At 67.1% G+C, this 21,238-nt stretch overlaps 2 protein-coding genes across 2 annotated transcripts; one reads left to right on the top strand and one right to left on the bottom strand.

Moving 5' to 3' along the window:
- Positions 1–5,169: 5,169 nt before the first annotated feature.
- Positions 5,170–10,811, bottom strand: LOC131591082 (blue-sensitive opsin). The gene is made up of 5 exons (XM_058861527.1): positions 10,427–10,811; positions 8,184–8,352; positions 7,324–7,489; positions 6,138–6,377; positions 5,170–5,298 (listed from the first exon to the last, which is right to left on the bottom strand). The coding sequence occupies exons 1-5, from the start codon at positions 10,809–10,811 to the stop codon at positions 5,170–5,172; spliced, it is 1,089 nt and encodes a 362-aa protein (XP_058717510.1).
- A 3,514-nt stretch (positions 10,812–14,325) lies between these two features.
- On the top strand, positions 14,326–20,665 carry MECP2 (methyl-CpG binding protein 2). Its single transcript, XM_058861627.1, is given in 4 exon segments — positions 14,326–14,386; positions 18,975–19,283; positions 19,403–20,242; positions 20,244–20,665. Coding segments are annotated over 4 exon segments (1,533 nt in total). The 5' UTR covers positions 14,326–14,348; the 3' UTR covers positions 20,590–20,665.
- Positions 20,666–21,238: the final 573 nt, after the last annotated feature.

Here is a 21,238-nt window from a genome sequence, read left to right as displayed (position 1 = left end):
GAGACCCCCCCGGGGTCCGGCTGATCCCCCCCGGGACCCCCGGGATGGGAACGGGACCCCCGGGATCGAAATCGGCACCTCCGGGACCCCCCGGGACCCCCAAACCCGGCGTTAATTGCGAACGGACTCGACTTTTCCTGGGGGGGTTTTAACTCCCCCGAGGGGTCCAAATTGGCCCCCCCGAGATCCAAATTGACCCCCCGGGACCCCCGGGATGGGAACGGGACCCCCGGGATCGAAATCGGCACCTCCGGGACCCCCCGGGACCCCCAAAAAACCGAAAGAGTTTGTGAGGGTTAATCGTGAACGGCCCCGACTTTTCCTGGGGGCCTTTTAGCTCCCCCGAGGGGTCCAAATTTGCCCCCCCGGGACCCCCGGGATCAAATCGGGACCGTCGAGATCAGAATGGGACCCCCGGGATCGATATCGGCACCTCCGGGACCCCCCGGGACCCCCCCGGGACCCCCAAACCCGGCGTTAATTGCGAACGGACCCGACTTTTCCTGGGGAGGTTTTAACTCCCCCGAGGGGTCCAAATTGGCCCCCCCGGGACCCAAATTTCCCCCCTCGAGGCCCAAATTGACCCCCCGGGACCCCCAGGATCCCAACGGGACCCCCAGAATCGAAATCAGCGCCCCCAGAAACCCCCGGGACCCCCCCGGGACCCCCCAAACCCCAGCGCTGGTTCCCCACCCTCAATTCCTGACTGGGACCCCCAAGTTTGGGGCTGAGACCCCCGGGACCCCCAAGTGTGGGGCTGAGACCCTCGGGACCCCCAAGTGTGGGGCTGAGACCCCCGGGACCCCCAAGTGTGGGGCTGAGACCCCCCCGGGACCCCCAAGTGTGGGGCTGAGACCCCCCGGGACCCCCAAGTGTGGGGCTGAGACCCCCCAGGAGCAGCGCTGCCCCCCCCGGGGTGTGAGACCCTGCCCCACATCGGGGTCCTGCCCCACATCGGGGTCCTGCCCCATAGCGGGGTCCTGACCCCCCCTTTTTGCCCCACATCGGGGTCCCGACCCCCTTCCTGCCCCATAGCAGGGCTGGGACCCCTTCCTGCCCCACACCGGGGGCTCCCAGCACACCCCGCCCCACATCGGGGGGTCCTGACCCACATCGGGGGTCCTGACCCACATCGGGGGGTCCTGACCCACATCAGAGCTCTGCCCCACATCGGGGGGTCCTGACCCACATCAGAGCTCTGCCCCACATCGGGGGGTCCTGACCCACATCGGGGGTCCTGCTCCATATCGGGGGGTCCTGACCCACATCAGAGCTCTGCCCCACATCGGGGGGTCCTGGCTCTCCCCGCCCCACAAAATTCTGGGTCCTGGATCCCTCCTGCCCCACATCGGGGTCCTGACCCTCTTCCCGCCCCATAGCAGGGCTCTGACCCCCTCCTGCCCCAATTAGGGGGGTCGGGGCTCTCTCCTGCCCCACTTCGGGGGGTCCTGACCCACATCGGGGGTCCTGCCCCACATCGAGGGGTCGGGGCTCTCTCCTGACCCACATTTGGGGGTCCTGCCCCACTTCGGGGGGTTCTGACCCACATCGGGGGGTTCTGACCCACATCGGGGGTCCTGCCCCACATCGAGGGGTCGGGGCTCTCTCCTGACCCACATTTGGGGGTCCTGCCCCACTTCGGGGGGTTCTGACCCACATCGGGGGGTCCTGCCCCACATCGCGGGCTCGGAGTTCTCTCCTGACCCACATCGGGGGTCCTGCCCCACATCGAGGGGTCGGGGCTCTCTCCTGACCCACATTTGGGGGTCCTGCCCCACATCGGGGGCTCTGCCCCACATCGCGGGCTCGGGGTTCTCTCCTGACCCACATTTGGGGGTCAGACCCCCCCCCGGACCCGCGGATCGGGGTCACGAGGCCGCGTTACATCACGGGGGGCTCCGGCTCGGGGCCAAGTGGGGCACGGGGGGAGCCCCCCAAAATAACCCCAGCCCTAATTAGCAATTAACCCGGAGCGGATTAACGAGGGGCGGGGGGCGCCCATTGGGGGTCCTGGGGTGTCCCCCCCCCTTTTTCCGCACCCATCGGGGGTCCTGGGGGGGGTCCCGGGGGTTGGGGGGCGCTCCTCGGAGGGGGAGGGGGAATGGGGGGGGGTCACCCCAGAAAGGCCCCCCAGGATTGACCTTAATCCCCTCCCCCCACCCCGGGGGGGGACCCGGAGCTGCCCCCCCTCCCCCCACGCCCCCTCCCCCCCTAATCCCGGGATTTTCGGGTCGCCCCGGGGGAGTCCGATTAGGGGGGGACACGGAAATTTTAATCCCCCCCCGGGGAAAAGGGGGCGCGGAGCGGCGGAGAGAGAAGTTGGGGGGCTCCGGGGGGCTCCGGGGGGCTCCGGGGGGGAGCTGGGGAGGGTTTTTTTGGGGAGGGGGCTGTCAGGGGTCGGGGCTCGGGGGTTTTGGGGCGGTTCTGAGAGGTTTGGGAGCGGTTCTGGAAGGGTCTGGGGAGGTTCTGAAGGGATTTTGGGGGGGTCTGGAGGGTTCCGGGGGGCTCTGGGGAGGGTCTGGGGGGGGTTGGGGTCGTTCCGAGGAATTTTGGGGTCGTTCCGAGCGGTTTTGGGGCGGTTCTGAGGAATTTTGGGGTCGTTCTGAGGGACTTTAGGGACGTTCTGAGGAATTTCGGGGTCGTTCCCAGCGGTTTTGGGGCCGTTCTGAGGAATTTTGGGGCCGTTCTGAGCGGTTTTGGGGCCGTTCTGAGGAATTTTGGGGTCGTTCCGAGCAGTTTTGGGGCCGTTCCAGGGGTCCCCGGGGGGCTCCGGGGTTCTCTGGGGGGCTCTGAGGGAGGATCTGAGGGGTTTTGGGGTCATTCTGAGAGTTTTTGGGGTCGTTCTGAGAGGTTTTGGGGCCGTTCCAGGGGTCTCTGGGGGGCTCCGGGGTTTTCTGGGGGGTTCTGGGGGAGGTTCTGAGGAATTTTGGGGTCATTCCGCGGATTTTTGGGGTCATTCTGAGGAATTTTGGGGCCGTTCCGAGCAGTTTTGGGGCCGTTCCAGGGGTCTCTGGGCGACTCCGGGGTTTTCTGGGGGGTTCTGGGGGAGGTTCTGAGGAATTTTGGGGTCGTTCCGAGCGGTTTTGGGGTCGTTCCGAGCGGTTTTGGGGCCGTTCCGGGGCTCCCTGGGGAGGTTTTGACGAGTCCGGCTCATCCCTGGAGGGACCCGCGGGTTCCAGGGGGGCGGAATTGGGTCGGGGGGCACTCGGAGCCCCCCAAATTGAGGGAAAAGGGGGCGGGCGGTGCCCTCCACCCCCCATCTCTCCCCCCCAATTCCGGGGGGCGCCGGTAAGTGCTGGGGGGGCTCTGTGGGGCGGGGGTTGGGGGCTCCGGGGGGGCTCTGTGGGGCCACCAAGGGCCACCAGGGGCTGATTTGGGGCCACCAAGGGCCACCAGGGGCTGTTTTGGGGCCACCAAGGGCTGATTTGGGGCTGATTTGGGGCCACCACGAGCCTCTATGGGGCACCATTGGGTGCTGTGGGTCACAGTGGGGCCACCAAGGGGTCCCACGGGAGCCGGGGGTGTCCCCGGGGGTGTCCCCAGGGTGTCCCCGGGGTGTCCCCGCGTGTCCCCCCGGGCCGTGCGGCCGGAATTCCGCTAGTTCTGAACTTTTTCCTGGGAAAAAAGAAAAGCTCACTACTGGCAGAACTCGGCCGCGCGCCCCACTGCGGGGCACTTGGGGGGCACGGCGGGGGCACTTGGGGGGCACCGCGGGGCGTTTGGGGCACTTCGGGGGCATTTTCGGGCATTTCGGGGGCATTTTCGGGCATTTCGGGGGTAATTTTTTGGCATTTCGGGGGCATTTTGGGGGCATTTTTGGGGCTCTTATGGGGTGCGTGTGGGGCTGGGGGCACTACGGCGGCACTTGGGGGTATGGGGTTAATGCGAGGACACTTGTGGGGCGCGTGTGGGGCACTTGTGGGGCACTTGTGGGGCACTTGTGGGGCTGGGGGCACTGCGAGGACACCGGTGGGGTTCTTGTGGGGCACTCGGAGGGCACTTGTGGGGCTGGGGGGCACTTGGGGGGCAGTGTGAAGGCACTTGTGGGGCATTGGGGCGGTACCTGTGGGTCTGGGGGTACTTGTGGGGCACTTGTGGGGCACTTGTGGGGCGGCCCCCAAAGCAGAGGCAGCGGCTGCGTCTCCAGTGTTTAATGCGGGGGGGGGGGGGGGTTTATGTACAACGGAGCCGTGGGGCTGCCCCACAGCGGGCAGGGGGGGCAGAGCTGCCGTGGGGCAGAGCCCGGTGTGGGGCTGAGCCTCCGTAGAGCAAAGCTGTGGGGCAGCGTCGCCGTGGGGCAGAACCACCATGGGGCAGAGCTTTCCATGGGGCAGAGCCGTGGGGCAGAGCCTGATGTGGGGCAGAGCCGTGGGGCAGAGCTTTCCATGGGGCAGAGCTTTCCATGGGGCAGAACTGTGAGGCTGAGCCCCATATAGGGCACAGCCGTGGGGCAGAGCTGCCATGGGGCAGAGCCATGGGGCAGCTCTGCTATGGGGCAGCCGCACCGCGGGGCAGAGCCATGGGGCAGAGCCATGGGGTAGAGCCATGGGGTAGAGCCATGGGGCAGCTCTGCTATGGGGCAGCTCCTGCTACGGGTCCACCCCGCTATGGGGCAGCCCCGCCGTGGCTCAGCCCTGCTATGGGGCAGGGCCGCTATGGGGCAGCCCCACTGTGGATCAGCCCCGCTATGGGGCAGCCCCTGCTATGGGGCAGCCCCACTGTGGATCAGCTCTGCTATGGGGCAGCCCCGCTATGGGGCAGCCCCGCTATGGGGCAGCTCCTGCTGTGGCTCAGCCCCGCTATAGGGCAGCCCCGCTATGGGGCAGCTCCTGCTGTGGCTCAGCCCTGCTATGGGGCAGCCCCACTGTGGCTCAGCCCCGCTATGGGGCAGCCCCACTGTGGCTCAGCCCCGCTATGGGGCAGGGCCGCTATGGGGCAGCTCCTGCTGTGGCTCAGCCCTGCTATGGGGCAGCCCCACTGTGGCTCAGCCCCGCTATGGGGCAGCCCCACTGTGGCTCAGCCCCGCTATGGGGCAGGGCCGCTATGGGGCAGCTCCTGCTGCGGCTCAGCCCCGCTATGGGGCAGCTCCTGCTGTGGCTCAGCCCCGCTATGGGGCAGCCCCACTGCGGATCAGCTCTGCTATGGGGCAGGGCCGCTATGGGGCAGGCCCTAGGCCGGGGACACCTGGCTGGAGGACACCGAGGACACCTGAGTGGCCTGGGACGAGCCGGACACGTCATCATCGTCCCCAAAGGGGCTCCGGCCACAGAACACGAGCTTGAGCATGCAGGAGCGGAACTGTGGGGAGGGGGCGTCAGTGCGGACCCCAGACCCACAGAGAGACCCCAGACCCACTGAGAGACCCCAGACCCACGGCGGGACCCATAGCGACCGCCCCAGACCCACTGCGGGACCCCAGACCCACTGAGAGACCCCAGACCCACTGCAGGACCCATAGGAACAGCCCCAGACCCACTGAGAGACCCCAGACCCACAGACAGACCCCAGACCCACGGCGGGACCCATAGCGACCGCCCCAGACCCACAGAGAGACCCCAGACCCACAGACAGACCCCAGACCCACGGCGGGACCCATAGCGACCGCCCCAGACCCACAGAGAGACCCCAGACCCACTGAGAGACCCCAGACCCACAGCGGGACCCCAGACCCACAGCAACACTTCCATTATCCCCACTGCCCCACTGTCCCCATTGTCCCCATGACCTCCATCCCCCCCACTGTCCCCACTGTCCCCAAATCCCCCCTGTCCCCAAATCTGCCCCCCTGCCCCACAGCCCCCACTGTCCCCCTGTCCCCACTGTCCCCAAATCCCCCCTGTCCCCAAATCCGCCCCACTGTCCCCATCACCCCCATCACCCCCACTGCCCCACTGTCCCCATCACCCCCACTGCCCCACTGTCCCCAAATCCCCCCCGTCCCCAAATCCGCCCCACAGCCCCCACTGTCCCCATTGTCCCCAAATCCACCCCACAGCCCCCACAGTCCCCACTGTCCCCAAATCCTCCCCCAGCCCCCACTGCCCCTCTGTCCCCAAATCCCCCCTGTCCCCAAATCCACCCCCCAGCCCCCCCTGTCCCCACTGTCCCCAAATCCCCCCCCAGCCCCCTGCCCGCACCTGTTTGTTCATGAAGACGTAAATGACGGGGTTGTAGACGGTGGAGGCCTTGGAGAAGACGGAGGGGATGGAGGCCAGCCCCACATCGAAGGGGTGGCCGCGGTGGGTCACCACCCACAGGGCGAAGGCGCAGTAGGGCAGCCAGCACACCAGGAACCCCAAAACCATCACCACCACCATCTTGGTCACCTCCCGCTCCGCCTTCTGCGTGGTGGCCGACTGCTCCTGCTGCTTGGCCACCTGTGGGGCGCCGTGGGGCGACGGGAGTGGGGTCGGGGGTGGGGGATATGGGGTCAGGTATGGGGATATGGGGTCAGATATGGGGGATATGGGGTCAGATATGGGGATATGGGGTCAGGTATGGGGGATATGGGGTCAGATATGGGGGGTGTGGGGTCAGATATGGGGATATGGGGTCAGACATGGGGGATATGGGGTCAGATATGGGGGGTGTGGGGTCAGATATGGGGATATGGGGTCAGATATGGGGGGTGTGGGGTGAAATATGGGGGATATGGGGTCGGGGGTGGGGGATATGGGGTGAGATATGGAGATATGGGGTCAGATATGGGGATATGGGGTCGGGTATGGGGGATATGGGGTCAGATATGGGGATATGGGGTCAGATATGGAGATATGGGGTCAGGTATGGGGGATATGGGGTCAGATATGGGGGATATGGGGTCAGGTATGGAGATATGGGGTCAGATATGGGGATATGGGGTCGGGTATGGGGTGTGTGGGGTCGGGTGTGGTTGGAGGATATGGGGTCGGGTGTGGGGGGTAAGGTATGGGGGGTGTGGGGTGAGATATGGGGGATATGGGATCAGATGTAGGGGTGTGATGTTGGGTGTGGGGTCAGATATGGGGGATATGGGGTCGGGTGTGGGGTGTGTGGGGTCAGGTATGGGGGGGTGTGCGCCCCAAATAACCCGAGACCCCCAGGACCCCTCCCAGGGAACCCCAGGACCCCCAGAGACTCCCCAAAAACCCCCCGGGACCCCCCAAAAACCCCCCGGGACCCCCCAAACCCCTCACCGCACCCGGGGTGAGCAGCAGCCGCCCGTAGGAGACGATCCCGATCGGGACCCTGCGCTCCCCTGATCCCCCCGGGACCCCCAAAATCCCCCCAAACCCCCCCCCGGGACCCCCCAAACCCCCTCAGGACCCCCCCGAACCCCCTCACCGCGCGCAGGGTGAGCAGCAGCCGCCCGTAGGAGAAGATGATGACGGTGAGGGGGAACCCGAAGCAGAAGCAGAAGAGGAAAATCACGTAGGATTCGTTGTTCCATTTATTGTCCGTCGTGTACCAGTCCGGGCCGCACGAGCACTGCAGCCCCTCGGGGATGTACCTGGGGAGGGGGCCACGGGTGGGGGTCACCGAGCCGCCCCCGGGACCCCCGGACCTCCCCCCGGGACCCCCGGACCCTCCCCGGGACCCCCGGACCGGCCCCGGCATCGGCGAATTCCCCGAGCTCAATAAATTCCCGACAATTCCCGCGACCCCCGCCCGAGTTCGGGAGCTCCTCAGACCCTCGGGGATGGATCTGGGGAGGGGGCGTGGGGGGTGGGCACAGCCATGGGACCCCCGAACCTCCCACGGGACCCCCGAACTTCCCCCCGAAATCCCCGAGCTGCCCCCCGAAATCCCCGAGCTGCCCCCGGGACCCCCGACATCCCCGAACCGCTCCCGGGCTCAATAAATTCCCGAAAATTCCCGCGACCCCCGCCCGAGTTCGGGAGCTCCTCAGCCCCTCGGGGATGGATCTGGGGAGGGGGCACGGGGGGTGGGCACAGCCACGGGACCCCCGAAGTCAGCCCGGGACCCCCGAACCTCCCCCGGGACCCCCGAACCGCCCCCGGGATCAGCGAATTCCCCCGGGATTCCCAAAATCCCCAAATCCCCGACAATTCCGGGCACTCCGGGGGGGGTGGGTTTTGGGGAGGGGGCTGAGGGGGGCTCGCAGGGCTGCGGGACCCCCGGACCCACCTGGGACCCCCAGAGACCCCTGACCCCCCCCGGGACCCCCAGACCCCTCCCCAGACCTGCTCCAGCCGAAGAGGGGGGGCACGGAGGCGATGAGGCCGAAGATCCAGGTGATGGCACAGCCCAGCACCGCGTGGCTGCCGCGGAAGGTGAAGTTGCCCAGGGGCTTGCAGATGACCAGGAACCGCTCGAAGGCCACCACGGCCAGGGACCAGAGGGACACCATCCCTGGGGACAGGGGACACCGGTGACACCATGGCCACCATGGCCACCATGGCCAGGGACCAGAGGGACACCATCCCTGGGGACAGGGGACACCATGACACCATGGCCACCATGGCCACCATGGCCAGGGACACCATCCCTGGGGACAGGGGACACCATGACACCATGGCCACCATGGCCACCACGGCCAGGGACACCATCCCTGGGGACAGGGGACACCATGACACCATGGCCACCATGGCCACCATGGCCAGGGACCAGAGGGACACCATCCCTGGGGACAGGGGACACCGGTGACACCATGGCCACCATGGCCACCATGGCCAGGGACACCATCCCTGGGGACAGGGGACACCATGACACCATGGCCACCATGGCCACCACGGCCACCACGGCCAGGGACCAGAGGGACACCATCCCTGGGGACAGGGGACACCGGTGACACCATGGCCACCATGCCAGTGACCACAAGGACACTGCCCCATGCCACTGTCACGGTGTCCCCACGGTGTCCCCACAGTGTCCCCACAGTGTCCCCACGGTGTCCTCGTGTCCCCATGGTGTCCCCATGGTGTCCCCCCAGTGTCCCCACAGTGTCCCCATGGTGTCCCCACGGTGTCCCCACAGTGTCCCCATGGTGTCCTTGTGTCCCCATGGTGTCCCCATGGTGTCCCCACAATGTCCCCACAGTGTCCCCATGGTGTCCCCACGGTGTCCCCACAGTGTCCCCATGGTGTCCTTGTGTCCCCATGGTGTCCCCATGGTGTCCCCACAATGTCCCCACAGTGTCCCCACAGTGTCCCCACGGTGTCCTCGTGTCCCCCTGTCCCTCTGTCCAGTGTCCCTCACTCTCCGATGTCCCCGATGTCCCCACACCCGGCCAGCTGTGCCCATGGCCCCAGTGACCTCCTGCCCCAAATGTCCCACACCAAACACCCCCAGACCCAAAACCCCCACACCCAACGACCCCAGACCCAAACACCCCCAGACCCAACAACCCCAGACCCAACACCCCCAGACCCAAAACCCCCAGACCAAACACCCCCAGACCCAATGACCCCAGACCCAAACACCCCCAGACCCAAACACCCCCAGACCCCCAAACACCCCCAGACCCAAACACCCCCAGACCCAAAACCCCCAGACCCAAACACCCCCAGACCCAAACACCCCCAGACCCAAAACCCCCCAGACCCAACAACCCCAGACCCAAAACCCCCAGACCCCCAAACACCCCCAGACCCATGGTGACCTCCTGCCCCACATGTCCCACACCCAACACCTCCAGACCCAAACACCCCCAGACCCAACACCCCCAGACCCAAAACCCCCAGACCCAAACACCCCCAGACCCAAAACCCCCAGACCCAAACACCCCCAGACCCACCACCCCCAGACCCAAAACCCCCAGACCCAACAACCCCACCCCCAACACCCCCAGACCCAAAACCCCCAGACCCAAACACCCCCAGACCCAAACACCCCCAGACCCAAAACCCCCCAGACCCAACAACCCCAGACCCAAAACCCCCAGACCCAAACACCCCCAGACCCAAACACCCCCAGACCCAAAACCCCCAGACCCCCAAACACCCCCAGACCCAAACACCCCCAGACCCAAACCTCCCAGACCCAACAACCCCAGACCCAAAACCCCCAGACCCCCAAACACCCCCAGACCCAAACACCCCCAGACCCAAACACCTCCAGACCCAACGACCCCAAACACCCCCAAACACCCCCAGACCCAACACCCCCAGACCCAAAACCCTCAGACCCAAACACCCCCAGACCCAACACCCCCAGACCCAAACACCTCCACACCCAACACCCCCAGACCCAACACCCCCAGACCCAACACCCCCACACCCAAACACCTCCACACCCAAACACCCCCAGACCCAAACACCCCCAGACCCAACGACCCCAGACCCAACACCCCCAACACCCCCACACCCACCACCCCCAACACCCCCACCCCCAACACCCCCAGACCCAATGACCCCAGACCCAATGACCCCACACCCAAACCCCCCACCCCCCCACCCCCCCACCCCCCCTCCCCACATCCCCTCACCCCCCAGCGTGGCGGCGAACCCCTCGATCTTGCAGGCCAAGGGCCCCAGGGCGAAATACATCTGGGAGAAGCTGTAGAAGGCGGTGGTGGAGCCCACGCACACCACCAGCAGGTTGGCCACCGCCAGGTTGACCAGGATGTAGTTGAGGTGCGACCTCAGCTTCTTGTACTTGGCCGTGCAGGCCACGGTCAGCGCGTTGATGGGCACGCCGAGGATGATGAGGAGGAACATGAAGGCCGCCATGGCCTTGAAGATGCCGGGGCTGCCCAGGTGGGTTTGGGGCACCAGGAACGGGCTGAGAGCCGTCAGGTTGGTGGTCTCCAGGTTCATGGGGATGTAGAAATCCTCGGGGAGGTCGTCGCGCATCTCCCGTGGTCTCTGCATGGCGGCGATGATGATGATGAGGGGCGGGCGGGGGGCGCTGGGGTGGATTTTTTATAGGGAGGGGGGTGGGTGGGATGGGACCCCCCCTCCTCACTGCTCCCACCCCACCCCCCCTGGGAATAATCGGGGCTCAGGAGGAAAAGAGCGGCTGAGCCCGGCTCATCCCGGGGCCGGTGGTGGCCAAGCTGGGCTTAGGCACCCGGCAAGCGGCTTTTGGGGGGTCTTAATCACCCCCGAGCCCTGATTAGCGGGGTTGGGGGGGGGATCAGGGGGTTTCAGACCCCCCCCCGTGTGCTAAAAGGGTTTAATTGGGTGCTGGTGGAATGAGGGGGGTGGGGGGTGGGGGGTCCTGAAATACCCCCGGGGGGCAGGGAGGGGTTGGGGGGTTTTGGGGGGGGGGAATTGGAGAGTGGGAGGGTCTTGGGGGGCAAAATCGGGGGGTAAAAGATTGGTGGGAACCTAAACTGGACCCCAAAAGCTCCTCGGGGTCCTAAATTGGACCCCAAAAGCTCCTCAGGATCCTAAATTGGACCCAAAAAATTCTGTGAGATTCTAAATTGGACCCCAAAAAATTCAATGGGATCCTAAATTTGACCCCAAAACTCGGTGAGATCATAAACTGGACCCCAAAAACTCAGTGAGATTCTAAATTGGACCCCAAAAGCTCCTCAGGATCCTAAATTTGAACCCCAAAACTCGGTGAAATCCTAAATTAGACCCCAAAAGCTCCTTGGGATCCCCCAAATTTCCCCGGGACTCCAAATTGGACCCCAAAACCTCCCTGGGACCCCCCCTCACATCAAAATTTTATTGGGATTTTAACTGGAGCCTTCAAACGCTCCCTGGGACCCCAAATTTTAACCCCAAACCTTCCCCATCCCCAAAACTCCTCCCGAGACCCCCCCCCCGTACCCCAAAACCCCCCAGACCCTCCCCCCAAACGCCCCCGGAGCCCCCCCGGTTTCTCCCCTGGATTTGGGGGGTCCCGGGGGGGTTTTAGGTGGTCCCGGGGGGGCTTTTGGGGGTCTTGGGGGGACTACATGTCCCAGGGTCCCTCTGGGGACCCCCCCAGGTGCCCCCCTAATCCCGGGGGGGTCACGGATGGTCGGGATTAGGGAAAATCCCCCCGGAGGTGGCCCCGATCCGGGGGGGGAGGGGAGGGGAGGGGAGGGGCGGGACCCCCCCCCCCCAAATGGGAGGGGGTGGGGTGGAAAAAAAGGGGGGAGGGGTCCATAGGGGGGGTCCGGGGGGGGGTTTGGGGGTGTCCCAGGGTGGGGAGGGGTTTGGGGGGGTCGGGGGGGGTTGGGTTGACTCATATTGGGGAGGGGGTCGGGGGGGGGTGGGGTTGTTCCGGGGGGGGTCGGGAGGGGGAGGGGGTGGGGGAGGGGGAGGGGGAGGGGGGGAGGGGGGATTAACGCTCCATCCCCGCTCATCTCCGGGCCGGGGGGAGCACCCGGCCCCCATCCCCCCCCCAGGGACCGGACTGGGGGTCACCATCCCCCATACTGGGGTCACCATCCCATACTGGGGTCACCATCCCCATACTGGGGTCACCATCCCCATACTGGGGTCACCATCCCCATACTGGGGTCACCATCCCATACTGGGGTCACCATCCCCATACTGGGGTCACCATCTCCATACTGGGGTCACCATCCCCATACTGGGGGTCACCATCCCATACTGGGGTCACCATCCCCCATACTGGGGTCACCATCCCATACTGGGGTCACCATCCCCCATACTGGGGTCACCATCCCCATACTGGGGTCACCATCCCATACTGGGGTCACCATCCCCATACTGGGGTCACCATCCCATACTGGGGTCACCATCCCCCATACTGGGGTCACCATCCCCATACTGGGGTCACCATCCCATACTGGGGGTCACCATCCCCGGACTGGGGTCACCATCCCCCATCCCATACTGGGGTCACCATCCCATACTGGGGTCACCATCCCCATACTGGGGTCACCATCTCCATACTGGTGCTTTACTGGGGGTGCAGAGCCCATACTGGTCCTGTATTGGGGCCCGTGATGCCCGGACTGGTCCCGTACTGGTCCCTGCTGTCCCCACACTGGTCCCAGTTGTCCCACACTGGTCCCAGTTGCCCCATACTGGTCCCAGTTGTCCCACACTGGTCCCAGTTGCTCCACACTGGTCCCAGTTGCCCCCGTACTGGTCCCAGCTGTCCCACACTGGTCCCAGTTGTCCCACACTGGTCCCAGTTATCCCATACTGGTCCCAGTTGCCCCACACTGGTCCCAGTTGTCCCCATACTGGTCCCAGTTGCCCCACACTGGTCCCAGTTCTCCCCATACTGGTCCCAGTTGCCCCATACTGGTCCCAGTTCTCCCCATACTGGTCTCAGTTGCTCCACACTGGTCCCCGCTGTCCCCACACTGGTCCCAGTTGTCCCCATACTGGTCCCAGTTATCCCACACTGGTCCCAGTTGCCCCCGTACTGGTCCCAGTTGTCCCACACTGGTCCCAGTTGGCCCCGTACTGGTCCCAGTTGTCCCCACACTGGTCCCAGTTCTCCCCATACTGGTCCCAGTTGCCCCACACTGGTCCCCGCTGTCCCCACACTGGTCCCAGTTGTCCCCATACTGGTCCCAGTTATCCCACACTGGTCCCAGTTGCCCCACACTGGTCCCAGTTATCCCACACTGGTCCCAGTTGCCCCACACTGGTCCCAGTTGCCCCACACTGGTCCCAGTTGCCCCCGTACTGGTCCCTGCTGTCCCCACACTGGTCCCAGTTGCCCCACACTGGTCCCAGTTATTCCATACTGGTCCCAGTTGTCCCCACACTGGTCCCAGTTATCCCACACTGGTCCCAGTTGTCCCCGTACTGGTCCCTGCTGTCCCCATACTGGTCCCAGTTATCCCACACTGGTCCCAGTTATCCCATACTGGTCCCAGTTGCCCCCGTACTGGTCCCAGTTGTCCCACACTGGTCCCAGTTGTCCCACACTGGTCCCAGTTATCCCATACTGGTCCCAGTTGTCCCCGTACTGGGGCAGTGGGACCCGGGGCGGGCGGGGCGTGGCCGGGGGGCGTGGCCAGGAGGGGGCGTGGCCTCGCGGACCGTTACGGCCGTTGGATTTCAAACCCTTCGCAGCGCGGGGGGGGCCCAGGCCACGCCCCCTCCGCCGGCGCTTGACCGACGCCTCCCTGAGCCAATCAGCGCGCTGCGTCCCGGCGCGGGGCCCAATGAGCGGCCGCGCGCGCTCCGCCGGCCCCGCCCCCCGTAACTGACAGCGCTTCCCGCCAATTCCAACGGCCCGGCGCGAGCGCCCCGGCCCCGCCCCCGGAGGGCGGCCCCGCCGCCCAATCGCCGCGCGCCGACGCCTTGAGCGACGGGGCGCCCGGCCAATGAGCGCCGGGCGGAGGGGCGGGGCCAGCGCCGCTCCGGGTTCCCGTCGCCGCTCGGTCCGGGCCGCCCCCCCCCCCCTCCCGCCCCCCCCCCTCGGCCCCCCCCCTCAGCTTCCCCCCCCCCCCCCCCCGCGGGTTCTTCGCTGCGAAGAAAATGGCGGCGGCGGCGCCGAGCGGCGACGAGGGGCGGCTGTGAGTGAGGAGGGGGCGGCGGGGCCGGGGGGGGGGCCGCGGCGGGTGTCGGGGAAGGCTGTGAGGAGAAACGGAGGGCTGTGAGGTGGGGGGGGGTGAGGGGGGGCGTCGCCCCGCGCGCGCGCGCGCGCGCTCGAGACCCCCCCCCCCCTCCTCCTCCTCTCCCTCACGCCCCCCCCCCCCCACCCCACCCCCCCCCCCCCTCTCTTCACCCCTTTCCTTCCCCTCACGGGCCGGGCGGGAACCGGGAATGGCGGGCGGGGAGGGGGGGGTGTGTGTGTGAGGGCTGGGGGGGGGCGCCGGGAGAGCCGCGAGTGCGTCACGAGCGGCCGCGGCCCCCCCGGCGGGCGGGAAGGGCCCCCCCGCTTTGGGGACCCCTGCGTGGGACCCCCCCAAGCCTTTCCGCGCCGTCCTGGGACTCTGGGGGGGACCCCCCACCTTCCCCCGAACCTTCACCGTGCCTCCAAATGCGGCCCCCCCCCCCCACCTCACATCCCTCCCCACCACCCCGCCCGAAATTTTGGGGACCCCCCCCCCTCTCCAAGTTCGTCGTTTTCTGTTTCCACCTCGGTGTTGGTGGGAGATGGGGACCCCTCCCCTCAAAGCTGAGAGGGACCCGCCATGAGGGGACCCCCCCCCCCATCAGGGGACACACCCCCCAGCCCGTCCCGCGCGCGCCGAGCGCCGCCAGTCACCCCAAAAACCGCCCCAAAACCCCCCCGGGGCACCCCCAAATCCCACCCCGAGGCACCCCCAGACCCTCCCCGAGTCACCCCGAAACCCCCCGGGTCACCCCCAATTCCCAGAGTTACCCCAAACCCCCCCCCCACCCCGAGATACCCCGTAACTCCCTGAGTTATCCTGACCCCCTCCCGAAATCACCCCAAAACCCCCCCCGAAGTCACCCAAAACCCCCCCGAGTCACCCCGAAACCCCCCGGGTCACCCCCAATTCCCAGAGTTACCCCAAACCCCCTCCTCGCACCCCTCACCCCGAGATACCCCGTAACTCCCTGAGTTATCCTGACCCCCCCCCGAAATCACCCCAAATCCCCCCCGAAGTCACCCCAAAACCCCCCCGGCTCACCCCAAAACCCCCCGGGTCACCCCAAAATGTTACGCTCGCGCCGCGCCCCGAAATACCCAAATTTTGCCCCGAACTGCCGCGCTCACGTGGTGCCCCAAAATTATCCCCAAAATACCCTGAATTTCCCCAAAATGCTGCACCCCAAAACTGCCCCTGGCGCCCCAAATTCCTGCGCCCCCAAATTGCTGAAAATGCCCCAAACTGCTTCTCACGCTGCGCCCCCCAAACCCCCCGAGTTATCCCAAAATGCTGCGCCCCAAAATTGACAAAATTGCCCCAAACCGCTGCTCACGCCGTGTCCCAAATCCCCCAAATTTACCCTAAAATCCCCGAAATTGCCCCAAAATTTTGTGCTCGTGCGTCACCCCAAAATACCCAAAATTGCCCCAAAGTGCTGCCCGTGCTGCACGCCCCAAACCCTCCATTTACCCAAAAATCCCCCAAATTTCCCCAAATTGCTGCTCTCGTGCAGCGCCCCCAAACTCCCCCATTTACCCCAAAACACCCCAAATTCCCTCAAAATACAGCAGCCGTGCTGAGCCCCAAAATATCCCAGAATTGCCCCAAACGCTGCTCCCAAAAAACGCCTCAAATTCCCCCAAAAACGCCCGCGTTGGGTTCACCCCCGAAATTCCCCCAAATCCCGCCTGGAATTTGCACCAATCGCCCCGAAATTCCCCAAATTCCGCCGGAATTGCCCAAATTTCCCTGGAATAACCCAAAATTCGGCTGAAGCCCCCGGTGGTGGGGGGTCCCTGGGGGGGTCACCCCTCATCCCGCGCCCCTTCCCGAATTTTTTTGTCGCCGTTTTTGCGACTTTTAACCCCGAGACGGGACCCCCCCCTCAATAAATGGGTCTGGGGGCGTGGGGATAAACCATGGGGGGGGTCTTGGGGGGTGGGGGGAGGGTTGCAGCCCCCTCCCCACCCCCACAGCGGGGGTCCCGCCCCTCCCCCAGCCTCACTTGTCTGTGTTTCCTCGCCAGGACGGGACCCCCACGCCGGCGGCACCGAGGACGGGGGGGGGGTCCCACGCCGCCTCCCCCTCCCCAAAATCCCGCCCGTCCTCGGCGTCGCCGCGCGCTGACCGCCCCCCACCCCACCCCACCCCGCGCCGGTCACTCCGTGGGGCTGCCGGACACTCGGCCGCCTCTTTGGGGATGTCCGGCCCCTTCCGTGGCCGCTCCGAGCTCCCCACGCCGTGGAGTGACCGGCGCTGTGGTCATTCCCGAGCTCCCCATGCCGTGGAGTGACCAGTGCTGTGGTCATTCCCGAGCTCCCCATGCCGTGGAGTGACCAGTGCTGTGGTCATTCCCGAGCTCCCCACGCCGTGGAGTGACCGGCGCTGTGGTCATTCCCGAGCTCTCCACGCCGTGGAGTGACCGGTGCTGTGGTCATTCCCGAGCTCCCCACTCTGTGGAGTGACCAGTGCTGTGGTCATTCCCGAGCTCCCCACGCCGTGGAGTGACCGGTGCTGTGGTCATTCCCGAGCTCCCCACGCCGTGGAGTGACCGGCGCTGTGGTCATTCCCGAGCTCCCCACGCCGTGGAGTGACCGGCGCTGTGGTCATTCCCGAGCTCCCAACGCCGTGGAGTGACCAGCGCTGTGGTCATTCCCGAGCTCCCAATGCCGTGGAGTGACCGGCGCTGTGGTCATTCCCGAGCTCCCCACGCCGTGGAGTGACCGGTGCTGTGGTCATTCCCAAGCTCCCCACGCCGTGGAGTGACCGGTGCTGTGGTCATTCCCGAGCTCCCCACGCCGTGGAGTGACCAGTGCTGTGGTCATTCCCGCCACTCCGGGCTCCTCCTCGTTGTCCGGGCTCTGGCCGGACCCATCCCCTGCTTTGGCAGATTCGGCGCCGTTTCGCCCCGTTCTGGGGCTGTGTCCGTGTGTCCGGCGGCGTCCGTTTGTCCGTCGGGGGTCTGTGCGGCCAGGACTGACCGGTGCCGTGTCCGGGGAGTTGCAGGGCCCTGTCTGTCGGTGTCCGTGTGTCAGGCGCTGACCAGCGCTGTGTCCGTGTGTCCGGCGCTGACCGGCACTGTGTCCAAAGCTGACCCACGCTGTGTCCGTGTGTCCAGCGCTGACCGGCGCTGTGTCCGTGTGTCCAGCGCTGACCGGCGCTGTGTCCGTTTGTCCGGCGCTGACCCACGCCGTGTCCGTGTGTCCGGCGCTGACCAGCGCTGTGTCCGGAGCTGACCCACGCTGTGTCCGTGTGTCCAGAGCTGACCCACGCTGTGTCCGTGTGTCCAGCGCTGACCCACGCTGTGTCCGTGTGTCCAGAGCTGACCCACGCCGTGTCCAGGGATCCTCAGGGCCGTGTCCGTGCGTCCCTTGAGGCCGCGTCCGTGTGTCCGGCACTGACCAGCGCTGTGTCCGTGTGTCCGGAGCTGACCCACGCTGTGTCCGTGTGTCCAGCACTGACCGGTGCTGTGTCCGTGTGTCCAGCGCTGACCAGCACTGTGTCCGTGTGTCCAGCGCTGACCAGCGCTGTGTCCAGAGCTGACCCACGCTGTGTCCGTGTGTCCAGCACTGACCGGCGCTGTGTCCGTGTGTCCGGCGCTGACCCACGCCATGTCCAGGGATCATCCTCAGGGCCGTGTCCGTGCGTCCCTTGAGGCCGTGTCCGTGTGTCCGGCGCTGTGTCCGTGTGTCCAGCACTGACCGGCGCTGTGTCCGTGTGTCCAGCACTGACCCACGCTGTGTCCGTGTGTCAGGTGCTGACCCACACCGTGTCCAGGGATCCTCAGGGCCGTGTCCGTGCATGCATCGGGTCCGTGTGTCCAGCGCTGACCAGTGCAGTGTCCAGGTGTCCTGAGGGCCCTGTCTGTGTGTCCAGCGCTGACCAGTGCAGTGTCCAGGTGTCCTGAGGGCCCTGTCCATGTGTCCAGCACTGACCAGTGCAGTGTCCAGGTGTCCTCAGGACGCTGTCTGTGTGTCCGGGACTGACCAATGCAGTGTCCAGGGAGTTTCAGAACCCTGTCCGTTGGTGTCTGTGTGTCCAGCACTGACCAGTGCAGTGTCCAGGTGTCCTCAGGACCCTGTCTGTGTGTCCGGGACTGACCAATGCAGTGTCCAGGTGTCCTCAGGACCCTGTCTGTGTGTCCAGCACTGACCAGTGCAGTGTCCAGGGAGTTTCATGACCCTGTCCGTGTGTCCAGCACTGGTCAGTGCAGTGTCCAGGTGTCCTCAGGGCCCTGTCCATGTGTCCAGCACTGGTCAGTGCAGTGTCCAGGTGTCCTCAGGACCCTGTCCATGTGTCCAGCACTGACCTTTTCCCTGTCCCTCCCCTCCTCGCGTCCATCGCTGCCCACCCCCCTTGTGCTGCCCCCCACTGACCCCCACTGACCACCCCCACTGACCCCCATTGACCCCCACTGACCCCACTGCCCCCCACTGCCCCCCACTGCCCCCCACTGCCCCCCACTGCCCCCACTGCCCCCCACTGCCCCCCACTGCCCCCACTGCCCCCACTGCCCCCCACTGACCACCCCCTCTCCCCCCAGGGAGGACAAACCCGAGGAGAACCTACAGCGGCCGCCCAAGGCCAAAAAACCCAAGAAGGACCGCAAAGAACCGGAACCCGCTCAGCCCGCGGCCGAACCCGCCGAGGCCGGCAAGGCCGAGAGCTCGGAGGGCGCCGGGGCGGCTCCGGCGGCACCGGAAGCGTCGGCGTCGCCGAAGCAGCGGCGCTCCATCATCCGCGACCGCGGGCCCATGTACGACGACCCCACGCTGCCCGAGGGCTGGACGCGCAAGCTCAAGCAGCGCAAGTCCGGCCGCTCGGCCGGCAAGTACGACGTCTACCTGATCAAGTGAGGCTCAGGAGGGGGTTTGGGGTGGCGTGGGGGGCGCTGAGCGCTGGCTGACCGCTGGCTGAGCGCCGCTGACCGCTGCTGACCGCTGGCTGACCGCTGCTTCTCCCCGTCCGCAGCCCGCAGGGAAAAGCGTTCCGCTCGAAGGTGGAGCTGATCGCCTACTTCGAGAAGGTGGGGGACACCTCGCTGGACCCCAACGATTTCGACTTCACGGTGACCGGCCGGGGTAGCCCCTCCCGCCGCGAGCAGCGCCCGCCCAAGAAGCCCAAATCGCCCAAAGGTCCCGGCACCGGCCGCGGCCGGGGGCGCCCCAAGGGCAGCGGCTCCGGCGGCGGCTCCGGCGGTTCCGCCCGGCCCAAAGCGGCGGCGGCCGTGTCCGAGGGGGGCTCGGCGGCCAAGCGGGCGTTGGAGAAGCCCCCCGGGAAGCTGCTGGTCAAGATGCCCTTCTCGCCGGGCCAAGCCGGCCCCGCCGCCCCCGCGGCCCCGCGGCGGCCGGGCCGCAAGCGCCGCGCCGAGCCGGACAGTCCGGCCGTGCCCAAGAAACGCGGGCGCAAACCGGCGGGGGCGGCGGGGCCGGGGGGGCCGGGAGGCGCCGACAAAAAGGCCGCGACCCCCCCGGCCGTGCAGGAGACGGTGCTGCCCATCAAGAAGAGGAAGACGAGGGAGACGGTGGTGGTGGAACCGGCCGGAGCGGCGGCCGGAGCGGCTTCGGGCGCCGCCGCCGCCGCCACGACGACGCCGACGACGCCGCGGCCGCCCCCGACCCCGCCGGGCCCCCGCGGCCCCCGCAGCGCCCGCAGCCCCGGCCGGCGCAGCAAGGAGGGGAGCCCCAAAGGTCGGGGGGCTCCCCCCGCGCCCCCCCCGGCACCGCCGGAGCCCCCCCAGAGCGGCCCCAAGGACAGCGCCGGCCCCCCCCCGCCCCCGCCGCCCCCCCCCGCCGCCGCCCCCTCCCCCGCCGCCGCCGCCCCCCCAGGACTTGAGCGGCTGCTCGGAGCAGAGGGGGGGTCCCGCCGCCCCCGACGGCTGCGCCAAGGAGCCCCCTAAGACTCAGCCCCCGCCGCCGCCGCCGCTGCCGCCGTCGCCGCCCTACAAACACCGAGGGGAGCCCGAGCACAAAGACTCTGCCTCCTCTTCCTCCACCTCCTCCTCCTCATCTTCCTCCTCCTCGTCGTCGTCCTCCTCCTCCTCCTCCTCGTCGGCGCCGCCGCCGCCCCCGCCCCCCCCCAGCGTGGCCGTGCCGCGGCCCCCGGCCCGCGAGGAGCCGGTGGACACGCGGACGCCTGTGCCCGAGCGGGTCAGCTGACTGTGAGCGCCGCGGGGGACGCACGGACGGACGGACGGACGGACGGACACTCGGACGGGCCCCCCCCGACCCAAACACCCCCCCCACAACGCCTCCCCCCCGCCCCCAACTCCCCCCCTCCTCGCCCCCAACCTTTCACCGGGCAGTGTGGGGGAGGGGGAACCCACCCCGACTCCCCCCTCCCCCCAAAAAAAGCCCCCCCACCCCCCCCTCTCTGGGGTTTCCCATCCCCCTCCCATCCCCCTCCCCCACCGCGCGTCCCCCCGGGATTTTTATTACGACAAGCACAGCGAGGGACCCCCCCCGACCCCCCCAATTTGCACTTTTAGAGGGGAGGGGGGGTCTCACAGGGCCCCCCTGGAGGTTGGGCGGGGTTTGGGGGAGGGGCGGGGTTGTTTTGGGGGAGGGGGAGGGGTCGCGTCTTCCCCCCTCCCCCGGCGCCGCTTTTCTCGTTCTTCCAGTTCCGTTTTCCGCCCGTGGGAACCATTTGCACTATGGGGGAGGGGAGGGGGCGGGGCCGGGATCCGGCCGGCGGCCAATGGGGAGCGGCGCTGCTCAGAAAGGGGTGGGGCCGAAGCCGCGGCCAATCGGGGGGGCAGGGATCCAGCGTGGAGCCAATCAGGAGAAGGGGGCGTGGTGTCAGGGTGTG

This window comes from Poecile atricapillus, chromosome 37 (assembly GCF_030490865.1).
Source record: "Poecile atricapillus isolate bPoeAtr1 chromosome 37, bPoeAtr1.hap1, whole genome shotgun sequence".
Taxonomy (NCBI): Eukaryota; Metazoa; Chordata; class Aves; order Passeriformes; family Paridae; genus Poecile; species Poecile atricapillus.
This window is presented reverse-complemented; position numbering and strand designations above follow the sequence as displayed.

What these genes read in the sequence shown, in the direction of transcription:
- LOC131591082 (XM_058861527.1), bottom strand. Translation starts at nt 10,811, where the DNA reads ATGCAGAGACCACGGGAGATGCGCGACGACCTCCCCGAGGATTTCTAC. An exon ending in GTTCGCCGCCACGCTGGGGG is followed by an intron (nt 8,353 to 10,426) that starts GTGAGGGGATGT and finishes CCCTGTCCCCAG; the next exon opens with GGATGGTGTCCCTCTGGTCC. An exon ending in ACGTCTTCATGAACAAACAG is followed by an intron (nt 5,299 to 6,137) that starts GTGCGGGCAGGG and finishes CCCTCCCCACAG; the next exon opens with TTCCGCTCCTGCATGCTCAA.